This window comes from Natator depressus, chromosome 1, assembly GCF_965152275.1.
Source record: "Natator depressus isolate rNatDep1 chromosome 1, rNatDep2.hap1, whole genome shotgun sequence".
In the NCBI taxonomy this organism is placed as follows: domain Eukaryota; kingdom Metazoa; phylum Chordata; order Testudines; family Cheloniidae; genus Natator; species Natator depressus.
In genome coordinates, this window is record NC_134234.1 from 324,430,349 (window position 1) to 324,456,242 (window position 25,894).

Genomic DNA, 25,894 nt, shown 5'->3' on the forward strand with positions numbered 1-25,894 from the left:
CTGCTGGGAGAGCAATACAGCGGTGCACAGACAATCCAGGAAGTTTTTGGAAAGGGTAGGGGACAAATTCCTGGTGCAAGTGCTGGAGGAACCAACTAGGGGCAGAGCTCTTCTTGACCTGCTGCTCACAAACCGGGAAGAATTAGTAGAGGAAGCTAAAGTGGATGGGAACCTGGGAGGCAGTGACCATGAGATGGTCGAGTTCAGGATCCTGACACAGGGAAGAAAGGAGACCAGCAGAATACGGACCCTGGACTTCAGAAAAGCAGACTTTGACAACCTCAGGGAACTGATGGGCAGGATCCCCTGGGAGAATAACATGAGGGGGAAAGGAGTCCAGGAGAGCTGGCTGTATTTTAAAGAATCCTTATTGAGGTTACAGAGACAAACCATCCCAATGTGTAGAAAGAATAGTAAATATGGCAGGCGACCAGCTTGGCTTAACAGCAAACTCCTTCCTGATCCTAAACACAAAAAAGAAGCTTACAAGAAGTGGAAGATTGGACAAATGACCAGGGAAGAGTATAAAAATATTGCTCGAGCATGCAGGAGTGAAATCAGGAAGGCCAAATCACATCTGGAGTTGCAGCTAGCAAGAGATGTTAAGAGTAACGAGAAGGGTTTCTTCAGGTATGTTAGTAACAAGAAGAAAGTCAAGGGGAGTGTGGGCCCCTTACTGAATGAGGGAGGCAACCTAGTGACAGAGGATGTAGAAAAAGTTAATGTACTCAATGCTTTTTTTGCCTCCATCTTCATGAACAAGGTTGGCTCCCAGACTGCTGCACTGGACAGCACAGCATGGGGAGAAGGTGACCAGCCCTCTGTGGAGAAAGAAGTGGTTTGGGACTATTTAGAAAAGCTGGACAAGCACAAGTCCATGGGGCCGGATGTGCTGCATCCGAGAATGCTAAAGGAGTTGGCGGATGTGATTGCAGAGCCATTGGCCATTATCTTTGAAAACTCATGGCGATCGGGGGAGGTCCCAGACGACTGGAAAAAGGCTAACGTAGTGCCCATCTTTAAAAAAGGGAAGGAGGAGGATCCTGGGAACTACAGGCCAGTCAGCCTCACCTCAGTCCCTGGAAAAATCATGGAGCAGGTCCTCAAGGAATCAATTCTGAAGCACTTAGAGGAGAGAAAAGTGATCAGGAACAGTCAGCATGAATTCACCAAGGGCAAGTCATGCCTGACTAATCTAATTGCTTTCTGTGATGAGATAACTGGCTCTGTGGATGAGGGGAAAGCAGTGGACGTGTTGTTCCTTGACTTTAGCAAAGCTTTTGACACAGTCTCCCACAGTATTCTTGCCAGCAAGTTAAAGAAGTATGGGCTGGATGAATGGACTATAAGGTGGATAGAAAGCTGGCTAGATTGTTGGGCTCAACGGGTAGTGATCAATGGCTCCATGTCTAGTTGGCAGCCGGTATCAAGCGGAGTGCCCCAAGGGTCAGTCCTGGTGCCGGTTTTGTTCAATATCTTCATTAATGATCTGGAGGATGGTGTGGATTGCACCCTCAACAAGTTTGCAGATGACACTAAACTGGGAGGAGAGGTAGATATGCTAGAGGGTAGGAATAGGATACAGAGGGCCCTAGACAAATTAGAGGATTGGGCCAAAAGAAATCTGAGGTTCAACAAGGACAAATGCAGAGTCCTGCACTTAGGATGGAAGAATCCCTAGGGGGGACTAGGGACCGAGCGGCTCAGCAGCAGTTCTGCAGAAAAGGACCTAGGGGTTACAGTGGACGAGAAGTTGGTATGAGTCAACAGTGTGCCCTTGTTGCCAAGAAGGCTAACAGCATTTTGGGCTGTATAAGTAGGAGCATTGCCAACAGATTGCGGAACATAATCATTCCCCTCTATTTGGCATTGGTAAGGCCTCATCTGGAGTACTGTGTCCAGTTTTGGGCCCCACATTACAAGAAGGATGTGGAAAATTGGAAAGAGTCTGCAGAGGGCAACAAAAATGATTAAGGGGCTGGAACACATGACTTCTGAGGAGAGGCTGAGGGAAATGGGATTTAGTCTGCGAAGAGAAGAATAAGGGGGGATTTGATAGCTGCTTTCAACTACCTGAAAGGGGGTTTCAAAGAGGATGGATCTCGACTGTTCTCAGTGGTAGCAGATGACAGAACGAGGAGTAATGGTCTCAAGTTGCAGTGGGGAAGGTTTAGGTTGGATATTAGGATAAACTTCTTCACTAGGAGAGTGGTGAAACACTGGAATGTGTTACCTAGGAAGGTGGTGGAATCTCCTTCCTTAGATATTTTTAAGGTCAGGCTTGACAAAGCCCTGGCTGGGATGATTTATTTGGTGATTGGCCCTGCTTTGAGCAGGGGGTTGGACTAGATAACCTCCTGAGGTCCCTTCCGACCCTGATATTCTGTGATTCTATGATTTATTTAAAAGGGTATCTTCCAAATCACGAGGGACATAGTGGTTGCCTATTATCAAGATTTTTAGTTTTTCTGATTTGTTTTTTTTTCCTTAAAGTCCCCAGCTGCTGGAAACAGTGTATTCGAGAATCTCCACTTTCATTTAAAAATTATAATTTAAAAAAAAGTCTTAATCCTGATAGTTCTGGAGAAGAACCTGAAAATGTTGATCCCTATATGCTTCAACACTAAAAAGCAAATAAACTCTCTCCTAAAAAGTTACTTTTTAAGTCATTATTAGAATTTATTATGTATTTATTATTTTTTTTTTTTTGGAGGGCCTGACTCATGATTTTTTGAGTGCTCAGGATTGTCAATACTAGTGCTAGAAAGATTGTTGTTAAAAACAAAGTGGAATCTTAAATTTTGGAGCACAGTTCTGCACCGGCAGTAAGTAAATGGTGGATTCCAAAGCAAAGTCGGTGGTGTAATTAGGGCTCCATTATATTCCCACACAACTTGCTGAAATGTTTCATGCTCTTAACTAGCTGCACAGTGCAAGCAAGTTTAAATATATCACTAGTTGATTCAGCCATCTTAAACCATTGATGGCAATTGTCAATAATGGTTGTAAGTTGTGGAAGCAATTAACTTATTTTTAAAGTTTGGGGGGGGGGAGGATATGGCGTTTCATATCCGTTCAGGAAGGGCATTCCATGGAAGAAAGCACATATGGTGTATTAAGGCTGGCATTTTTGTTGGCCCTGTGAATTTACTGAAAAGAGTTACCAGTGGATAAGAGATACAAGTGGATAGGCAGGGAGAGGCAGAATTATGCAGGCCTTAAGGGAAAGGACAAGAAGTTTGTATTTTAATAAAGTGGCAGGATTAAGAGTGTGTGTGTGAGAGAGAGAGATACTGGGCAAGGAAGTTGAAGTGGTAACATTTTTTATTGAGGAGAAGACCGTGATGTAGATATCAGGGAGGCCAAAGAGGGATGAAATTACAGTAATCGAGATGGGAGATACAGCTAAAATTCCTATTCATGCTCTAACGACTGAAAGAAAAGGATGATGTGAGAAACGTTGGAGGAAGAAATAGTGAAATTTGAACATGGCCCAGAAGAGGGAGGAGTAAAAGATCTCCAGATTATGGGCCTGAATATGGAGGAGGAGGGTGGTGGTCAGAGAATGGGGCAAGCAGGGATGGCTTGTGGGGAAAAGATAGTTTTGGGTGTCTTTTAAGGCATCGAGCTAGCGCAAGTATATAGGGCAGTTTTTTAGCCCAGTAGCACTGGTAGTGGCAGCACAGCTGAGCCATGCCGAGTACAAACCCACCTGAAACTGGTGAGAATGTTCTCGGCATGGCTTCGCTGTGCTTCCGCTGCTGGAAACCATGCTACTGCAGTTGTTTATACTTACGTTACCTCTCACTGAGGTAATGCGAATACATGTACATAAACGGGAATCACATCCTTAGCTCGTAGTGTAGACACAGCCTAAGAGAGACGTCTGGGATACTGATAAAATCCTCACTTTCAATAAATTTATTTATTTTAAGCAAGGGTAAATAATTCCTCTTCAAGAAGGCAATGGTACGCTGCCAAGGGAAATGTTGAGATTCTCCAGTAATGAACTCAGTGCTTCCCCATAGAACTTTACAAACCAGGAAGAATATGGACTTAACTGTCAGGTGGCAGACTAAATCTCTTTGAGGATTTCTAGAACCTCAGAAGCTGATGCTGGCCTAAACTCAGAAGAATCTACGTTTGTACTGCTTGGTCTCACATAGAAGCTGAAAATCATATGCATGTCCCCAAGCATGGAGATAATCAGAATCCACCAAGCTGTTAATTGCCAGAGTAAATTAATGGAAGGATAGCCAAATAACCCTTGACAGTTGATATACGATACATGATCAGTTCCTCAGCTCAAACAATACCAATAAAATCTTCAATTCATTTTTAAAATTGATTTGTTTCTACAATTAATCATTTACTTTGGCATAGCCACACATGATTCTCTGGTATTGGGTTTATTTTGTTCCACAGTAACATGTTGTACTTATTAGATAGTATTGTATTTTCCCTGGCAATAGCTGATCTGAGAGTAGAGAGGGTTGCTTACACAATATAACAAAGCATATTCATTTCAGGACTTTGGCTGAACCTAACTGAATCAGTTCAGTCTGCATATAGAGTAATAGCATATAAACTCTGAAAAATGTTTTGCATTTAAAAGGTAGCCAGATGTTTCCTTTTCTTTTGAATAATCTCTCTTTGGTTAATCAACACTTAACAAAACAGAAGCAACCATATTTTTCAGCTACTTCAATTTGACTAGTACTCACAACTAATGTTGGTGTATATATGGTTGCGTACGGAGAAATAAATATTAACAAGCATATAAAATATGCAAGCTTGTTACTATGTTTATAATTCTAATACTATGATGATTGCAGAAGCCTGGAAAAAGTTTAATGTACCTGCCTTTTCAGTGCAGGGTCCAAATCACAATTATACAATTTCTCCTAAGAAAGGCTTTATTATGATATCCACTATTTCTGGTACTTCCGTATTTATATGAACATCTAATTGAGGCGATGTCACACTTGTCAGTAATGATTTGAGACATTCCTTTTGTACCTAAATTAAATGGCTGAGTGTATATTGATTAGTTTCTTTTATTTAATTATAAATCTGAATCTACTGGTGTCAGCTTGAATTTTCTTATATACTCTTTCCCATATACGTTGTTAATCAGACCCTTTTTTGTCCAGAAATGATATGCTTCATTATTAATATTGCTGTAAAATAATAGCGCTTGATTGAAACTTAGCCTAAAGGATCTGAAACCAAGAATTTATGCTGCTTTGATTTGTACCTTTCCTTTGTATTGAGTTCGTTCTTTGGGACTTGTAAGTGTGGCATCTGTTGCTAAATGAAAAAATGGAAAAGCCTTCTCTTCTTTCTTTTGATGTGTTGGTCTTCCACACCTTAAGTTAAATTTATAAGGTTTATTTATACATGTTCAGGTAGGCACACTTAGTTCTTCCTGGACCCATATAAAAATACTTTGAGTATTTTTCTGACCTTTGTGTCACGGCAAATAGACAGTAAATGAGCTAATGGCTAAAATGTAAATTTCCCTTTCACAATCGAGGGTTATTTTCAGTTACAGAAATAGTGATTTTGTCTTGTATGTAATGTTTCAAGAAAACTCCATTCAGGTTTGATTGCTTTAGTAATACATCTTAATTATTTTGTTTAAGGAACATTACGTTATTCTGAATGCCTTTTCTCTTTAAGTTCACTGTTCATGGTCAAAGCTTCAATAGATCATAACCTCGTTGGACAGAAAACAAGCTGTCACTGGGTATTACCTAGGAATACTGCTATATGTGGAAGTAATGTAAAATCTGACTCGTCAAGTGACTGCACATGTCCATTGCACTTCAGGTGTTTTGTGTGCCAAGTGCATCAGAGTCAGAGATTTTTTTCCTTAGTGGTAACAGTCGGGGAGGTGGGGACACATGCACCTTCTGCTGCCTCTTGCTATTGCATGATGGCATAAAGGGAGGAGCCGCCCCAGACCCCACTGAATTCGTTCTTACCAGCCATGATTGGTAGTCAGAATGTGTTGGCTTGCTTTTTGCAAGTTTTTTCCTTCACAGGGAATTTATCTTATATTTCTATAAATAGGTGGTATGGTTCAATAGTAGTTTAGATTAGTATAGGTTTAATTTTTTTTTCTTGGAACATCTGTTCCCTCTGGTTTTGGGGTGATAACAGCTAGTACTGAGGCATGCCTCATTCTCTGGGGTTTCAGCATTGTGCCGGCTACAAAAGATATATGTTGGCAAGGGATCCTCATTCCATTTGCCTAAAATGCCTTGGAAAGAGTCGCATAAGGTTGACTGCTGCCAAATTTGTGAAGACTTTAAGTGCTGAATGAAAACCTGAGAAGCGAGACTGCGCCACATCCTTATGAAGGCTGTCATGCAGGCTCCTTCTGAGCCTTCCTGCTGAAGGAGAACACAGAATGCTTGGTCATTGGTGAAGATTGTCCTCTGGACGTTTCCTCGAATCATTGGCACTGATTTGCTTCCTTGGTGCCGAGGAAGAAACATGACGGGTCGAAATCATCCAAGGAGCCAAGACTTAGCTCTGCTAGATCATCAAGGTCCCCGGTGCCATCCGCTAGTAAGCACTTAGGAGGACAGGGGAATGGGTTCTCTTGCAAAAGACACTCGCTGGTACCAACCCTTTCACGTAAGGGGTGTTGACTCCAGCACTAATATTTGGGCCGTCTAGACCATCTCCTGCCACAGTACTGACCTTCTGTGCAACAAAATCAGCAACAAGAAAATCTCTCTCAGTACCAACAATGCCTGAGGCATACGTAGCAGCATGAGACCTACTCTGCCTTTCGGTGCCGGAATCCTTAATGGTACAAGAAACAGCTCCCCCTGTACTGATGCATCCTCAGGCCCTGGCTACAGACTTACCTTAGGCTTCTGATCAGCTGTCAGTCCAGCATGGGGGACAAAGCATTGGAATATCAAGCATTTTCTCAACTAATTTAGTCTAGGGGTCGACCTACCGCGATATCCCTGGTACCAATCCCTAGGACTGTGACCCGGACATCAGCACCATCGTGGTGGGCTGAGGGTCCTCCATGGAGTCTGAGGTAGGTTCTTATGCTCCTCTCTCTTGACATAGATGATAGCATTCCCTTTCTCCTTCATCAAGGGAATTTTGTTACTGATACTCACCAGATGTCCAGAGGCAGTCAGAGAGAAACTTGGAGCATGGATGGTTGTGGTCCTGTGCTGTACCCATGACCCATCGGGAATCCAGAGGAATGCCCCCTCTTTCTAGATCCTACTTGGTTCCTCAGTCTCTCTTAGATCTCCTACCAGGCGTCACTACCAATGTCAATACCGAGCAAAACCCTCAAGGCCTGCAGGCTTTGACACCTCCACCCACTACAGCACAAGAGGATCAGCCTCAGCCTCCTTTATATTTGTTGTCCTCACAACATGCTCAGACTGTAGCTCCTCAAGATACCTCACTAGTCCAAGATGACTAGAGGGCTTACCAAGATCTTTTAAGGAGAGTTGCTACCTCTCTTGAAATACCTGTTGAGGTGGTCCATAGTCTTGTGGATGTTCTGGGTTCAGCAGGGCGTTCGAGAGTGGCTCTCCTTATCAACGAAGCCCTCCTGGAACCTAAAAGATCCTTGTGGCCAATGCCATCCTCTCTGCCTCTAACAGCCAAGATAACCAAGAGAAGGTACCATGTCCCTTCTCAAATCTATGAATGCTTTTCCTGCCCATTCCTTGTCAGGTTCCTTTGTTGTCTCAGCATTAAATGAAAGCGTATGTCAGGGATGGCCTTCTACCTCAAAAGGACAAAGACACAGAGACTTTTGGTGATCTTTTTTTGGTTGAAAGATTTATTTCACAGCTGGCCAACAATTTAATATCTAGCCAGCAAATCTTACTGGCTGGGTATGACTTCTCTCTGAGACAATATACTGAAGTCCTCAGACGAGTTGCCAGATGATCCCTGACAGGAATTTTTAGGCCATCATAGAAGTGGGCAAATTGGAGATTAGGATCTCGCTGCTAGTTGCCTTAGATGGGGCAGTTTTGACATCCAGAGCCATGTCATCTGCAATAACTATGCACAGATGTTCATGCCTTCAACCATCCAGTCTCCCACGGTATGTCCAGCAGACTATCCAAGATATCCCCTTTTGAAGGACCTACTCGCTTTTCACAGAAGATGGATGAGGAGCTCCACGCTCTGAAGGGTTCGAGGGCTATGCTGAAATCATTGGGAATTATACACTTTTTTTTTTCCCCCCCACCTCCAAAGAAAGCAGTTCTGTCCTCTGTCTCTGTGGAGATATCCCCTCTTCCCACTTTGGCAGCCTGGCCATTCCAGAAACAGGAGGAAACCACAGAAGACCTCACCCTCCTCAGTTTTCTTCTGCAGCAGGTTCTTAGTCTGGAAATCCGAAGCAGTCTGTTTGACTGCCTTGTTGAGGACAGGATACCAGATCACTTTGTTTGAGTTCCTCCCTCCCCTATTTCTTATCCCACTTCCTATTTGTGTGGTCCTATTTTACCACAGACCAATTGTGTCCTAAGTGTTGTGGATCAGGGATACACCCTGCAGTTTATTTCCATTCTTTCCTCCGACCCCGCTTCCCATCTGTCTTCCGGGACCACTCTTATGAGCCTGTGCTCTTCCAGAAGGTCCAGTCTCGCCTCCATTTAAAGAAGGGGGGGGGGTTTAAAGAAGTGGGTTGTTCCCATTCTCCAAGGGAAGGGTTTCTATTCATGTTACTTGATTCCAGAGGCAAAAGGAGGCCTCAGGCCCATTTTTTGACCTGCAAAATCTGAGCAAATATATAAAGAAACCTAGGTTTTGCACAGTGACTTTGGCCTCCATCCCCTCTCTGCATCCTGGAGACTGGTATGCTGCTCTTAACTTGAAGGATACATGTTTCCAAGTGGTTATCCATCAAAGCCGCAGGAGATTCCTTTAAGTTTCTGGTCACCAGCACCCATTATCAGTTTAGTCTTTCCCTTTCGTCTGTCCACTGCCCCATGAGTATTTACAAAATGCATCGTGGCAGTGGCTGCATACCTAAGGAAAACTGGGGGGGAAAGAATTTTATTACCTAGACGGCTGATTGGCTGGTATGAGGTTGATCTGAGCTCCAAACGGAAGTCAGTCTCTCCAAGATCTGATCCCTCTTCAGAGTCAGTTGATAAACAATATTCTCCCTGATTCAGAGAGTAGAATTTACTTGGGGAAGTTTTGGATTCTACAGTAACAAGGGTATTCCTATCTCAAGCCAGATTCCAGGCAACGTTAAAAATTACCATAGAGCTCAAAGCCCATCTACTTTCAACATTGAGCAATTACCTGACTACTGGGTATGTGTGTGTATGTGATTCGGTATTCCAGATTTCATCTGGGAAAGTTGCAGGGCTGGTTAAAATCAGTGTACTCCCTAGCTCGTCACCAATTAGACATGCTGGGTTGAGTGCCCACAAGATTACTAGCCTTCTTAGACTGGTGGATGGATCTGGGCAATGTATGTATGGGTGTTTCCTTTGCCCCTCCCTTACCCATGCTGACTCTGGTTATGGACACTTTATTCAATTTGAATGAATTAATACCAGTGGGGCTGGATACTATTCATCTGAGGATACTGAAGGAATTAGCTGAAGATATCTCAGAGCCACTGGCAATAATATTTACAAACTCATGGCTGACAGGAGAGGTCCCAGAAGACTGGAGAAGGCCTAGTGCACTGCTGATCTTTAAAAAGCCGGGAAAAGAGGCCCTGGCAAGCTATAGACCTGTCAGACTGACTTTGATAGTTGGAAAGCTACTAGAGCAATGTATAAAACATTCAATTTGTGAATACCTGGAAGATGAAGGGGTAACTGCTAGCAGCCAGTGTGGATTCACCAAGAACAAATCATGCAAAACCAGCTTGGTTTACTTCGACAGGGTAACTGATTTGGTGGATAGAGGGGGAATGTGGTGGCCATAATGTACCTGGACTTCAGCAAGGCTTTTGACACAGTCCCACATAACGTTCTGATAAGTAAGCTGGAGAAATGCAGGCTTGATACAACTACCATTAAGTGGATACATAATTGGTTAAACAACTGCAAATGAAGAGTAACTATTAATGGAATGTTTCAGAGTAGTTATTAATGGAATGATGTCCTATTGGAAGGAGGTCTCAAATGGGATTCCACAGGGATCTGTTCTGGGTCTGGTGTTGTTTAACATCTTTATTAATTACTTGGATGTAGAAATAGATAGCATAATCAAGTTTGCAGATAACACAAAGCTGGGGATGGGGTGGCTAATATTTTGGAGGATAGCACTAAAACTCAGAGATCTTGATAAATTGAAGAACTAGACACCAAAATGAAATTAATCAAAGACAAATATAAGGTGCTGTACTTAGAGAAGAAAAACCAAATGGACAAATACAGAATGGGGGAAAACTGGGTTGACAACAGCACTGCTGAGAAGGATCTGGGATTTGTGGTGGATCATAGCCACAATATGAGTCAACAATATGATGCTGTTGCAAAAAAAGCAAACGTAATTTTAGGTTGCATTAACAGAGGTGTATAACATGCAAGTCCTGGGAGCTGATCGTATCACTCTATTCGATACTGGTTAGGCATCAGCTGGAGTGCTGTGTCCAGTGTTGGTCACCAATGTGTAGAAAGAATATAGAGAAACTGGAAAGGATTCAGAGGTGAGTGACAAAGATAAAAGGAATGGGATAAGCCATACAAGCACAGCCTGAAGGAACTGGGTATGTTTAGTATGGAAAAGAGGGGATTAAGGCGGGATATGATAGCGGTTTTCAAGTACTTGAAAGGCTGCCACAAAAAAAGATGGAGAAAAGTTGTTCTCTCTTGCCACAGAGGGTAGGACAGGAGGCAATGGGTTAAAACTACAGCATAGCACGTTTAGATTAAATCTCAGGAAAAACTTCCTAATTGTAAGAATAGTAGGACAATGGAACAGACTGCTTTGGGAGGTTGTAGAAGCTTTTTCACTGGAGGAGGTTTTCAAAAGGAGACTGGATAGCTATCTGTCTTGGATGGCTTGGACACAACAGGTCCTGCACCTTGGAGAGAGGTTGGACTGGATGGCCCTTATGGTCCCTTGTAACCTTATGATTCTCTAGGTTGGGGAGCTCATCTAGGAAATCTACGGACTCACTGTCTATGGTCTCCTCAAGATTTGGGCTCGCCAGAAAAACATGTGAGTTGTGAGCTATTCATCTGGCACTTCTCCTCATATCAAGGGAGAGACCCTACAAGTCCTCATGGACAACACTGTAACAGTTTTCTACTTGAACAGGCACGGAGTGGCCAGATCAGATAGTCCTTGTTTAGAAGTGATACATCTTTGAGTTTTGTTGTCACCAGAACAATACATCTCAAAGCCTTCCACCTTCCTGGTGTTCAGTACAGCTTTGCGGATCGCCTGAGCAGAACAATCAGTGAAAATCACGACGGCTCTCTCAGCCAGGATATAGTGCGATTCATTTTTCAAATTTTGGGGGTCAGTGTGTCTCCTAGACATGTTGGCTACTTGTCTCAACAGAATATGCCAGCTCTTTTTTGTTCCAGGGAGGCCTTAATCAAGGATCTTCGACCAGACTCTTTCCTACGGCCTTGGAAAGAGAAACTACTGTTTGCCTACCACTCCTGTACCTCCCCAGATGTTGCTCAAGCTCAAGCAGGATCATGCTCACATGATCCCCATAGCACCAACATGGCCTCACCAGCATTGGTTCACCAGTCTGTTTGCCGAGGCTCCTTTGATACTACCTTCAGAAGCTAATCTGAACTCCCAGGACCATGGCTGCCTGCTTCATCTGATGGCCTGAATGCTCCATGGTTAATGTCTCAGGAGGCAGTGTGTTCGGGGAATGTGCAAAACATGCTCATGAATACCAGAAAGTCACCTACTAAACATGCTTACTGGTTGAAGTGGAAATGATTATCCTTATGGTCAAAGCAAAAGGATGTTTCCCCAGTCCTGGCATCTATACCATGTTTTGGACTATTTGTTCCACCTAAAACAACAAAGCCTATCAATTAGGTCCATCAGAGTTTATCTGGCAGCTGTTTCTGCTTTCCACCCTCCAACTGTGGGCTGTCTGGAATTTTCTAATCCTGTGTCAATCAGATCTGGACAGAGTCTGGACACTTTAAATCCTCATGTTGTAGCACCATGGAGTCCAAGCGAGGAATGGGATCTAATTCAGGTGGTGGTTCCACACTTTGAACGAATGGCTACTTGCTCTTTTACTACATCTCTCTATGAAAGTTGTATTTTTGGTAGCTGTTACCTCCACGAGAAGAGTGACAGAATTACAGGCTTTGGTAGTTGACTCTCCTTAATGCAGCTTTTTTAATAAGGAAAAGGTATACATATGTCTGCATCCAAAATTCCTGACTAAAGTATCATAGAAGATTAGGGTTGGAAGAGACATCAGGAGATCATCTAGTCCAACCCCCTGCTCAAAACAGGACCAACCCCAACTAAATCATCCCAGGCAGGGCTTGTCAAGCCGGGCCATAAAAACCTCTAAGGATGGAGATTCCACCATCTCCCTAGGTAACCCATTCCAGTGCTTCACCACCCTCCTAGTGAAATAGTGTTTCCTAATATCCAACCTAGACCTCCCCCACTCCAACGTGAGACCATTGCTCCTTGTTCTGTCATCTGCCACCACTGAAAACAGCTGAGCTCCATCCTCTTTGGAACCCCCCTTCAGGTAGTTGACGGCTCCATGATTTTTCCAGGGACTGAGGTGAGGCTGACTGGTCTGTAGTTCCCCAGATTCTCCTTCTTCCCTTTTTAAAGAAATGGGCACTATATTTACCTTTTTCCAATTGTCTGGGACCTCCCCCAATCGCCACTATTTTTCAAAGATAATGGCAGTGACTACAATCATATCAGCCAACTCCCTCAGCACCCTTGGATGCATTAGATCCGGACCCCTGGACTTGTGCATGTCCAGCTTTTCTAAATAGTCCTTAACCTGTTCTTTCACCAGTGAGGGCTGCTCACCTACTCCCCTTACTGTGCTGTCCAGTGCAGCAATCTGGGAGCTGACCTTGTCTGTGAAGACCGAAGCAAAAAAAGCATTGAGTATTTCAGCTTTTTCCACATCTGTCACTAGGTCGCCTCCCCCATTCAGTAAGGGTCCCACACTTTTTTTTTTTTTGACTACCTTCTTGTTGCTAACATACCTGTAGAAACCCTTCTTTTTACCCTTCACATATCTTGCTAGCTGCAACTTCAGTTATGCTTTGGCCTTCCTGATTACACCCCTGCATGCTCGAGCAATATTTTTATACTTCTCTGTGGTCATCTGTCCAAGTTTCCACTTCTTGTTAGCTTCCACTTCTTATTAGCTTCCTTTTTGTGTTTAAGCTCACCGAAGATTTCTCTGTTAAGCCGAGCTGGTCGCCTGCCATGTTTACTATTCTTTCTACACATCGGGGTGGCTTGTTCCTGCGCCCTCAGTAAGGCTTCTTTAAAATACAGCCAGCTCTCCTCCTGGACTCCTTTCCACCTCATATAGCCTCCCAGGGGATCCTGCCCATCAGTTCCCTGAGGGAGTCAAGTCTGCTTTTCTGAAGTCCAGGGTCCGTATTCTGCTGCTCTCTTCTTCCTTTTGTCAGGATCCTGAACTCTACCATCTCATGGTCACTGCTGCCCAGGTTGCCACCTACTTCTACTTCCCCTACCAGTTCTTCCTTGTTGATTCCTCCAGCACTTGCACCGGGAAATTGTCCCCAACACTCTCCAAAAACTTCCTGGATTGTCTGTACACTGCTGTATCGCTCTCCCAGCAGATGTCAAGGTGATTGAAGTCCTCCATGAGAACCAGGGCCTGTGATCTGGAAACTTCTGTTAGTTGTCTGAAGAAAGCCTCATCTACCTCATCCTCCTGGTCTGGTGGTCTGTAGCAGATGCCCACCACGACATCACCCTGGTTGTTCTCACCTCTAAACTTAACCCAAAGGCTCTCAACAGGCTTTTCTCCAGTTTCATACTGGAGCTCTGAGCAGTCATACTGCTCTCTTACGTACAGTGCAACTATTCTACCTTTTCTCCCTTGCTTGTCCTTCCTGAACAGTTTGTACCCAGTCACGTGAGTTAACCCACCAAGTCTCTGTTGTTCCAGTCACATCATAGTTCCTTGACTGTGCCAGGACTTCCAATTCTTTCTGCTTGTTTCCCAGGCTTCTTGCGTTCCTGTACAGGCACTTAAAATAACTAGCTGATTGCCATACTTTCTCAGTATGGACCAGGAGGCCTCCCCATTGCACCCTCCTCCGTGTTTCCTCCTGGTATCCCACTTCCCCACTTACCTCTGGGCTTAGGTCACCAACCCCTGGTGAACTTAGTTTAATGCCCTCCTCACTAGGTTAGCAAGCCTGCCTGCGAAGATGCTTTTCCCTCTTTTAGTTAGGTGGATCTCATCTCTTCCTAGCAATCCTTCTTCCTGGAACAACATCCCATGGTTGAAGAATCCAAAGCCCTCTCTCTGACACCACCTGCGCAACCACACATTTACCTCCACAATTTGATGGTCCTTTTCCTTCAACAGGAAGGATGGATGAGAACACGACTTGCACCTCAAACTCCTTTATCCTTCTTCCCAGAGCTACGTAGGCTGCAGTGACCCGCTCGAGGTCATTCTTGGCAATATAATGGGTGCCCACATGAAGTAGGAAGGGGTAGTGGTACGAGGGTTTGATCAGTCTCGGCAGGCACTCGGTCACATCCTGAATTCTAGCTCCAGCCAAGCAGCATGCTCTGAGTCTCCCAGTCTGGACGGCAGATGGATGACTCCGTCCCCCTTAGGAGGGAGTCCCCGACCACCACCCGTCTCCTCCCCTTGGGAGTGGTGGTCATGGAACCCCCATCTTTAGGACAATGCATTACATACCTTCCGTTCAGTGGGGTCTCCTACTGATCCCTTCCCTCAGATGACTCTTCCAAACCATTCTCTGCCGTAGTACCTGTGCAGAGAACCTGAAAACAGTTTCTTATCCCTATCTGCATTGGGGATACATTGGTTTTCTTCTGGAGGTCACATGCGACCAATTTTCTTCCCCGTTCTGCATCGCGCACACTGATTCTTCAGCATGCTGTGCCTGCAGTACCAAACGCTAACTTCTGTCCAGAAAGTCTTCATTTTCTTTGATGCAGTGCTGGGTTAATAGTTGGGTCTCTAGTCCTTTAACCTTGTCTTCCAATATAGAGACCAACTTGAACTTCATACAGACTAAGTCGCTTCTATCCTCCTGAGAGAAAGACAAACATGGCACATCCTGTGCAGGTCACAATATCTGATGGCTCACTATCAGTGATATCTTCCTTTTTAAGAGCCTCTGCAGATGTTGTTGTATTTACTGCTCACAGAAGCCTGATAAGCAAAAAAAAACCCCTCTGTGTGGGAAATCTCCCCCCCCCAGCCCCCCCCGGGCAAACTCCCTCTGTTTGCCTGTCCTCTGTTCGCCGCTCACTTGCTTCAGAACTGGCTGTTTTTTATAAGGCTGCTGTCTTGAAGCAGTTGGCCCGGCTCAAAGTCTTCACTCCAGTCAACCACTCAAGGCCCACCTAGAACAAAGTACTCCCAATTCACACTTTTCAAACAAATAACCACATGGTCATACAGTCCTGGCAACCAGCTCCAGTCAAACAAATAGTCACAGGAGACAGACACTTGTATATTCACTTCAACTGCTCACAACACAGCCCCCCCAGTGCAGCACTCACTGTAGCTCCTCCCAGACAGTTCCCAGGCAAACTCCCTCTGTTCACCTGTCCTCTGTTTGCTGCTCCAGAATTAAAGTAGCACCAGAATTCCACCTTAATCAAGCCATATACTTGTCAACTTTCTTTCCTAAGTCCCATTCTCATAAGGCTGAGGAGAGACTGCACACCTTGAATGTTAGATGGATGTTGGCTTTCTACTTGGACAGAACCAGATCTTTTAGATCTTCACCACAGCTGTTTGTGACTTTTGCAGACTGGCTTAAAGGCCTTCCAGTCTTGACAGAGGATTTAATCCGCATATGTTTGTGCTATGACATTGCCAGTGTGCCCCCTCCAAGCAGCATAGTAGCGTAGTAGTCTCTACAAGACCTCAAACAGTTTCTATAGCTTTTTTTGGGCTTAGGTATTTATACCAGACATTTGTAAAGCTGCAACTTGTACTCCTGGGAGAATTCTGCACCACTACGCAATGCAGACTTTTGCAGAAATGAAAGTGTATGCAGAATTTCCTTTCTCCCCGAGAAATGGACTGCAGTGCTTCTGGCCATCACTAGGGGCCACTGGACCTGGCAAAACCCAACTCGCACATAGAAGACACTGTCAGGGAGAAGGAGGAAGCTGCCGTTCCCCGCACGCTCTGAGGGAAGGAGAGGGCAGCGCGCAGGAAACTCCATGCAAGCCTGGGACCCAGCATCAGGCTGTTTCTCCCTCTGGATATCCCTGGGCTCTGAGGGGTAGGAGGGCAGCTGTCTGAGCTGAAAGGGGCCGTGGCTGGGCTCTGGAGGGAGAGGGGATGCAGGTATCAGGGCAAAAGGAGCCCCGTGGCTGGACTCTGGTCGGGAGGGGTTGTGGGTGTATGGCCCCCTGACTTGGGTGGAGGGGAAGGGAAAGGGGCAGAGAAACAAGAATTGGGTTGTTATAGGGGTTTCTTTAACTCTCTACTCCTGTGGGAATTTGTGTGTGTGTATAGTGTGGCAGAGCTCCGACCTTGTCCCCATGGGTCCCGTGCTTCCACGTGGTTTATGCTAGCCTCAGAGGCTCACTGCGACCCACCATGTAGACCTTCTCTCTCTAGGGCCAGGGTACAGTCTATTGAGCCCTTTTCATCATAAGCCAGCAGGGAGGCTGGTGAGAGAACTCCCAGTCTCTGTTGTCCCTATGGGCTTATTCCAGAACAGTTTAGTCTCCTGTCCTGACGGGGCCTGTCTTCCCCTCCCAGGAGGTGTTTCTGTAGTGGCAGGTTGGGGGGATCCCGGGCCCTCCCTCTACTCTGGGTTCTGGCCCAGGGACCCTAATGGCAGCAGCTGTTGGCAGCTGACCTTTCACTGCCAGAGTTGCTACATTTTCCTGGGCCACTTCCCCACAGCTCCCCCACTTCTCTCTCTAACGCCACCTTCACCCTTACCTTAGGGCTCCCTTTCCAGTGGCTTGAGGGTGTCTTCATTACTCAGTCCTTCAGCCGCACTTGCTCTCCTTGGACTGACTGGAGTGAGCCCTTTTATAGTATCAGAGGGGCCTTAATTAGAATCGGGTGTTCTCATTAGCTTAACAGCCTCACCTGACTTGTTGCAGGCTAATTGGAGTCATGTGTCCACCCTAGCCTGTAGCAGCCCCTGCTCTGGTCAGTCAGGGAACAGAAAACTGCTTATCCAGTGGCCAGTATATCTGCCTTCTACTACTCTGCTGTACCCGGTGGGCCAGCCTCTATTCCACCTTAGTCCCGAGGCCCGCCGGGGATATCAGTTGGCGGCTCCTACATGGGGCCGTGAGCACGGACGTGTACTTGGCGCGGTTTACCCCAATCCCGGACCCCTGCCCCTTTTGTGGCGTGAGGGAAACCCTGGCACACGTCTGTCTGGAGTGCGCCAGGTTGCAGCCCCTATTCTGGCTCCTCACCGATATTTTATTAAAGTTTTGGTTGCAGTTTTCTCCTCACCTTCTTATCTACGCACTCCCTGTCCGTGGCCCCACTAAGTCGCGGGACCTCCTGGTCAACCTCCTCCTGGCCCTGCCTAAAGTGGCCATCTATAAAAGCAGGATGAGGAGGTTGGCCGATGGAGTCTCTTGCGACTGCGGGGCCTATTTCCGATCCTCCGTCCGTTCACGCCTCCGGGCAGAGTTCCTCTGGGCAGCGTCCACCAACTCCCTTGACGCCTTTGAGGTGCGGTGGGCGCTGTCCGGGGTCCTCTGCTCGGTGTCCCCGTCCGGTTCCCTTCTTTTGACCCTTTGACCGCACTCCCGTTCCTGTTCTTCATTAGTTGTCCCACGTAATCATTTGGCTTCCAGGTCCTGTGGATCCCCCCCTTAGGCTGGGGGGGGATCCTTTAGCAGTGGGCGAGCTTTGTCCGCCCACTTCCTGGATCCCAATAGGACTACTCTGCTGTACCCAACTGGCCTGGGTCTATCACAATATTTAGACATACTGGCTGACAGGTGTTTTGAAATAAGTACCTAAATAATTGAAACTGGTGTGATTATGTAGTTTTATTTTGAGAAATAAAATTTGCAGAATTTTAAAATATTGTGCACAGAATTTTTAATTTTTGGCACAGAATTGCCCCAGGAATAAACTTGGTCATTGGTACATAACTTTTTACAACTCATTGTGCTATATCTCAGTATTCCAGAGATTATGCTAAATTTGGATGAGTAATCCTTCATTCATTGTTCAGTTAGTCTCCAAAAATCACCTCTGGATTGAATTGCTTGAGAGTCACCTGAAGTGGAATGGACGTGCAATCTCTTGAAGGAAAAAATGGTTACTAACCTGGTCTGTATCTGTGATTCTTTGAGATGTTGCACATGCCCATTGCATGACCCACTCTGCTTTCCCTGTATATTGGAGTCCCTCAAGAAGGAATGAGGAAGGTCTGGGGGGCGGGTCTGCCCTCTATGGGATTGTGCAACAGCATAAGGTGCAAGCCCAAGGAAACGATGGTCTATTGTTTTGTGTGTTTATGCTGTACCTTACCTCTGTGAAAACAGATTTGTTTTTTTGTTGCATAATGTTTCATTAAATGTAATTTAATTCAGATATTTTTGTTCTCTTTTTTTAGATTGGGGCATATGATCAACAAATATGGGAAAAATCTGTTGAACAAAGAGAAATCAAGGTAATATTTTAACATTTTAATAATTCTTTCTGTTCATAGTGTAGGTTATGGCTAACTTAATCTTAAATTTCAAATTACATAACTATGGTGATTTACACTCCTAAAATTCTTATTGCAATGAAAAAGTAATGTTCATAATGTTCTGAATTCCAGTGTATAACAATAAGTAGTTTGTATGTTTATCGTATATTATTTCCTAATTACTGAAAAAAACGCTAGCAATCCACAGTTCATGGCAAGAACTTTCAGTTTTCTTTGTATGAATTCTAATGTCAGTTGTTTGAGCTGTTTTTTACTTTCAGTTAGTTACTCTGTACCACCTTATATCCTTCTTTTTGATGCTGTGATTGTTTTGTACAGTTTATTGGACTGGTAAGTACTTCGGGTTGGTGGTTTTGTGTTACTATGCATAAGCTACTATGCTTAACTGTGATTCTGCGTTTTGGGGTGACTAACAGAATGTCATCAGTGTTTGATGCTGCCAACTTGTTATGCAAAAATAACAATTGGTAGGAGTCTTTTTAATAGATTATGATTTTATGGAATTAATGCATAATTATGTTACATGATTATAGAAATGAAGTAGTTCTCCTAATTTTTCCTTGCAAATTAATTTATTATACCAACTTTTTTTTTTCTCAAGTTCTGCATCTGGTAAATATGCTACTATTGCCTGGGCTAAAAGCTGTTGCTGACTTTAGCACAAATAATTCTGATAACATATAAATTGCTTAAGATTTCACTGGGTTTTAGTGCTTGGACAGTAAAATGAATAGGATGAAAATGAATAGGGGATTTTGATGCGCTTCAGGCATGTTTTATTAAGTGGAAATTCAGCTTCATTAACACATCTGAGACTGACCTGGAGTGTGTAATTGTGACCCTGACTTCACTATAGATGGCTTTTTTTGTTTGTTTGTTTTTTCCCCTTTCATTCTGCACAATAATTGCTTTCTACTGAAATGTTCCTATCTTTATATCTGTTTAATGAGAAGAATGTTTGAATATATAAATATATTTTAGGTGGCACATTACTGTATACAAATAAGATAGCAATGCTTCAGTTAAATTGTTGCATCATATAGGTGTTTTTAAATTATGAACTAAATTGTTTAGCCATTGAGAGTAAGAATGTAATACTTTATAGCATTGGCTCTCAACCTTTCCAGATTACTTTACCCCATTCAGGAGTCTAATTTATCTTGTGTACCCCCAAGTTTCACCTCACTTAAAAACTACTTGATTTCAAAATCAGACATGGAAATACAGAAGTGTCACAGCACACTATTACTGAAAAATTTGCTTACTTTCCTATTTTTACCATATAATTATAAAATAAATCAATTGAAATATAAATATTGTACTTTGTATTTCAGGGTATAGTATATAGAGCAGTATAAACAAATCACTGTATGAAATTTTAGTTTGTACTGACTCCGCTAGTGCTTTTTAAATAGCCTGTTGTAAAACTAGGCAAATATCTAAGTGAGTTGATGTACCCCCTGGAAGACCTCTGCATACCCCCTGTAAACTCAGGGGTTGTACCGTATGATTGGAGAATTGCTAACATAGTTCCTATTTTTAAGAAAGGGAAAAAAGGTGATCTGGGTAACTATAGGCCTGTTAGTTTGACATCTGTAGTATGCAAGGTCTTGGAAAAAATTTTGAAGGAGAAGGTAGTTAAGGACATTGAAGTCAATGGGACAAAATACAACATGGTTTTACAAAAGGTAGATCATGCCAAACCAACCTGATCTCCTTCTTCGAGAAAGTAACAGATTTTTTTAGACAAAGGAAACGCCGTGGATCTAATTTACCTAGATTTCAGTAAGGAGTTTGATACCGTGCCACATGGGGAATTATTAGTTAAATTGGATAAGATGGGGATCAATAGGAAAATTGAAAGGTGGATAAGGAATTGGTTAAAGGGGAGACTACAACGGGTCCTACTGGAAGGTGAACTGTCAGGCTGGAGGGAGGTTACCGGTGGAGTTCCTCAAGGATCGGTTTTGGGACCAATGGGGGCGAGGGATAGCTCAGTGGTTTGAGCATTAGCCTGCTAAACCCAGGGTTGTGAGTTCAAGCCTCAAGGGGGCCATTTTGGGATCTGGGGCAAAAATTGGGGATTGGTCCTGCTTTGAGCAGGGGGTTGGACTAGATGACCTCCTGAGGTCCCTTCCAACCCTAACCTTTTTATTACTGACCTCGGCACAAAAAGTGGGAGTGTGCTAATAAAGTTTGTGAATGATACAAAGCTGGGAGGTATTGCCAATTTAGAGAAGGACAGGGATATCCTATAGGAGGATCTGGATGACCTTGTAAACTGGAGTATAGTAATAGGATGAAATTTAATAGTGAGAAGTGTAAGGTCATGCATTTAGGGATTAATAACAAGAATTTTAGTTATAAGATAGGGACGCATCAATTAGAAGTAACTGAAGAGGAGAAGGACCTTGGAGTATTGGTTGATCATAGGATGACTGTGAGCCGCCAATGTGATATGGCCGTGAAAAAAGCTAATGCGGTCTTGGGATGCATCAGGAGAAGTATTTCCCGTAGGGATAAGGAGGTTTTGGTACCGTTATACAAGGCACTGGTGAGACCTCACCTGGAATACTGTGTGCAGTTCTGGTCTCCCATGTTTAAGAAGGATGAATTCAAACTGGAACAGGTACAGAGAAGGGCCACTAGGATGATCTGAGGAATGGAAAACTTGTCTTATGAAAGGAGACTCAAGGAGCTTGGCTTGTTCAGCCTAACTAAAAGAAGGTTGAGGGGAGATATGATTGCTCTCTCTAAATATATCAGAGGGATAAATACCGGAGAGGGAGAGGAATTATTTAAGCTCAGTACCAATGTGGGCACAAGAACAAATGGCTATAAACTGGCCACCAGGAAGTTTAGACTTGAAATTAGACGAAAGTTTCCAACCATCAGAGGAGTGAAGTTTTGGAATAGCCTTCCAAGGGAAGCAGTGGGAGCAAAAGATCTGTCTGGCTTTAAAATTAAACTCTAAGTTTATGGAGGAGATGGTATGATGGGATAACATGGTTTTGGTAATTAAATATTCATGGTAAATAGGCCCAATGGCCTGTGATGGGATATTAGATGGGGTGGGATCTGAGTTACCCAGGAAAGAATTTTCTGTAGTATCTGGCTGATGAATCTTGCCCATATGCTGAGGGTTTAGCTGATCGCCATATTTGGGGTCGGGAAGGAATTTTCCTCCAGGGCAGATTGGAAGAGGCCCTGGAGGTTTTTTGCCTTCCTCTGTAGCATGGGGCACGGGTCACTTGCTGGAGGATTCTCTGCTCCTTGAAGTCTTTAAACCACGAGTTGAGGACTTCAATAGCTCAGACATAGGTGAGAGGTTTTTCGCAGGAGTGGGTGGGTGAAATTCTGTGGCCTGCGTTGTGCAGGAGGTCAGACTAGATGATCATAATGGTCTCTTCTGACCTAAATATCTATGAAAGTACACGTACCTATAGTTTAGAACCACTGCTTTATAGCACCTTTCACATGGGAACTTCTCTTGATTTGGCAACACATATAGGGTGACCATATGTTACAGATATATGGCTCTAAAAACCCTCTTTCAACCAGAGCTCTACAGTTGGTATCACTAGTTGACCTCAGAAAGGTAGCAAAATAATAACTTGTATACAAATGTCTTCTTTCAAGTTTGTCCTTCTGGGTTACAGTGGGGAGGATGTCTGGGTGTTGGGTCTTCTGATTCATCAGAAGACCTGTGTCTTATACAGACATTGTCTAATGCAGACTGATGAGTGTTCAAATTAAAAGGGTGGGTGGAGTGGTGGGACTTCAGAAGCATTCAACACAATAACTACCTATAATCTCAAATCCAGACATTGGGCACAGTACTTATTAATTGAAGTGTCATTTCAGTGAAAACCAACAATTACCTCTGCAGTAGTATAACAATCATATAAATAAGAAATTGAAATAAACTGTTTCATATGCATCATGTTCTTTTGAAAACATGCTGCATGCATATCAGGGATAGCTCTTGTTTGGGCAGTCCTATTTTACAATAATTAAGCAATTATACATGAGTGGTTAAAATAATGCTGTTCACTATCACATTTATATTGTGAGAGTTTAGTATAGTTACGCTTCATGTAACATGCTTTTATTACAATAGGTAGCTGGGGCTTTACACAATCTCAGACCTACCCTCCTACATTGTTGTATTGCTGTTATAAAAGAACTTGCGTAAACGTACAAATTCAGTAATTTGTGTAGGAAAATAAAATATCTCCATAGCTGGAAAATTTTCATGATTGATCAATTATTTCTCAGGTGTCCACGTTAAAACTAAGTTCTAGTTTACAGTAAAGGTTAACTGAAAATGTACAACTAAGTTTTTTAGTGTGCATTTGCATTCTTGCTTAATTGCTTAATTCTGTTCACATTCTCTTTTCTTTTCTGTTGCATTTTATTTCTAAAGATAAAACTTTATGAAAAGAATTTAAGGCCAAGGCTTTCTAAAATAACTAGTAGTTTTGGATGCTTTGATTTTTGGGTACCGACTTGAGACATCTTAAAGGGTCCTGATTTTCTGAGGCCTAGCATGAGTGCTTTTTGAAAATTTGGCTCCATTTCAGTTTGGGCATCTATCATTACTAGTCAGTTTTTAATATATTGGGCTAAAATCCCACATAAACTTGATATGTGCATTCTTTTGGGATGTTTTACCTACTAAGTGCATATTTTATTCAAATTGACTGAAATAGAGATAATATTCTAACTGAAAAAATAAACAAAACATATCTGCTTTGAAGTTTCTAAAGAGTAAACATACATTGTAACATCTTGCAGATAGATTCTGAAAGGAACAAGGACCAAGATTTTAAAAAATAAGTAATTTTATATGCCTCAATTTTTGTGTGATCAACCTGAAATACCTAAAATGGTCTGATTTTCAGAAAGTGATAAGCATTCAAGCTTTAGAAAATCTGGCTCCTTTAATGTGTCTCATATTGAGCCCCCCAAACTGAAGCACCCAAAATGACCTTGTCACTTTTCTGGAAACTTGGCCAGGCTAACTGTGGTGTCATGGCTGGGCATCCACTAATGTTAGTTTCAAGGTTAATGTTGCCAAGTATTTTATTTCTCTAATATTTGAGCTGTTGCATTTTGTCATTTGCAATATAACAAGTTCTAACTCTGTGCTATTAAAAATATTAATTAAAATATATTTGCAACATTAATGGGATTACACAGGCTTATTTGGCAGCTAGGAATCTGCTCTGCCTATCAGTGTGGAACTCCTCCTTCCTGCAACAACCTGCGTTCTCAAGATTTCCTTTAGTGCTGTCATCAGTGTTCATCCCAATGCCGGCATCGATACTGGCCTCAGTACCCTCAACTCTCATGGTGCTGCATAGACTTTCTAGATTGCCTGGCGCCCCTACCAGCACTGAATCGCCTCTACCTAAAGAATACTCCTATTCTTTTGACTCCAGAGCAGTGAGAGGCTTCTCTGGGTAGATGGCAAAGATCTTGACCTTTGCATTCTTCAGCTTGGGAAAGGCACTGTATTATGGTAGCTCTTAGGAGCCCACGTCACGGACCGGGACCCCATTGTGCTAGGTGTCATACAAACATAGAACAGAAAGATAAGACCCCGGGGCAGGGACCATAATCTGAGTAAGATGAGACAACAGATGGATGGACAGAGGGGAAGAGTCCCAAGTAAACAATGAGACAATATTTGTTCGGTGATAGCCAGTAGTCTCTAAAAAGAAAAGGAGCACTTGTGGCACCTTAGAGACTAACAAATTGCCCTTAGGAGTTGGGGCCTTAGCTGAGTCTGGCGCCACAAGTACTCCTTTTCTTTTTACGGATACAGACTAACATGGCTGCTACTCTGAAACCAGTAGTCTCTGCACACTAGCAGCCTAACCATTAAAGAGGGATCTGAAGGTGGATAAATGAGAGAGCTTTACATATATTTACAGAGAGTGTACTCCAAGGGTGCAGGACAGGATGGGAGAAAGCATGAAGATATTTGTTCGAAAATTTGACAAGTGGGCAGTGGAGGGTGGCTTTGTTGGCCAGTTGGATGAGAGAATTGACAGCTTGATAACTAATGAGATGATATGTAGAGTGAGGATTGACTGTGAAGGGCTTTGAAAGTGAATACATGCTACATTGTTTTTAATAGAGAAGTGAAGAGACAGTGGAGGGGTTCAAAGAGAAGGGTGGCATGGGCAAAGTGACAGTCTCCGAAAATGATCTTTTTAGCAGCATTCTGAATGGATGTGAGTGGGGCAAGACTGCATTTGTCAGGGTCAGAGAAAAGGACGTTGAAGTAATCAAGTTGTGAGGTGATGAACCTAGATGAGGGTTTTAACTGTGTGGATGGATAGGAAAGTCTCTGTGTTAGAGATGTTATGCAGATTTAGATAAAGCCTGAATGTGAGGACCTAGAGAGGGGTCAAAGTTGGTAGTTAGAGTACCAGCTGGGATTTCGCCCCTGGGCGGGGCATACCCCACTCTCCCGGCTTCAAAACATGCTTGTCATGCAACAGGCTGATGCTTATTAGTGACCCCCATGACAGTTGTTTAGGGGAATCTCATAGAAAGGACAAGTGCAGAATCTGTAAGAACTTTCGCCCCAGAACCCAAAAGGAGAGGGATAGTTTCTTGAGGGCCCTCTTCATGGAGCCTGAGCTGCTTCCTGCATTGGAGCCCTCCTGCTCAGATCCCACACCGAGCACCTTGGCATCGGTGCGTAGCGCACCGCCAGCACCAGGCTTTGCCCGGCACTGTGCCCCCTCGCCTGCGCTGAAAAAGTGGCAAAAGAAGAAGAACCCCCCTGGCACTGGAAGATAAAGGGGCCTTGGGCAAAGGACCTATGTCAGGACATGTGCCCGCCTCAAGGTATCATGGGGGTACCACTGAGGTTGAACCCCTGCCAGCCTGGCCAGGGATCCGCCTCCAACTCCTGGGAGTGGCAGGGGACCCTGGCTTCTCCTCGGGTCCTGGTTGCCCGAAGTGGCCCAGTGGCTAAAGAGAAA

General features: G+C 43.8%; 1 protein-coding gene across 3 annotated transcripts in view; it reads left to right on the forward strand.

The window, feature by feature from the left end:
* The window catches only part of PHTF2 (putative homeodomain transcription factor 2), a 183,031-nt gene that overhangs the window by 51,181 nt on the left and 105,956 nt on the right, over positions 1–25,894 (forward strand). For all 3 annotated transcript variants that reach the window (XM_074942549.1, XM_074942548.1, XM_074942546.1), the window contains exon 3: positions 18,795–18,851. In XM_074942549.1, the coding sequence (XP_074798650.1) occupies positions 18,795–18,851 (57 nt within the window). The remainder of the gene's footprint in view (positions 1–18,794; positions 18,852–25,894) is intronic.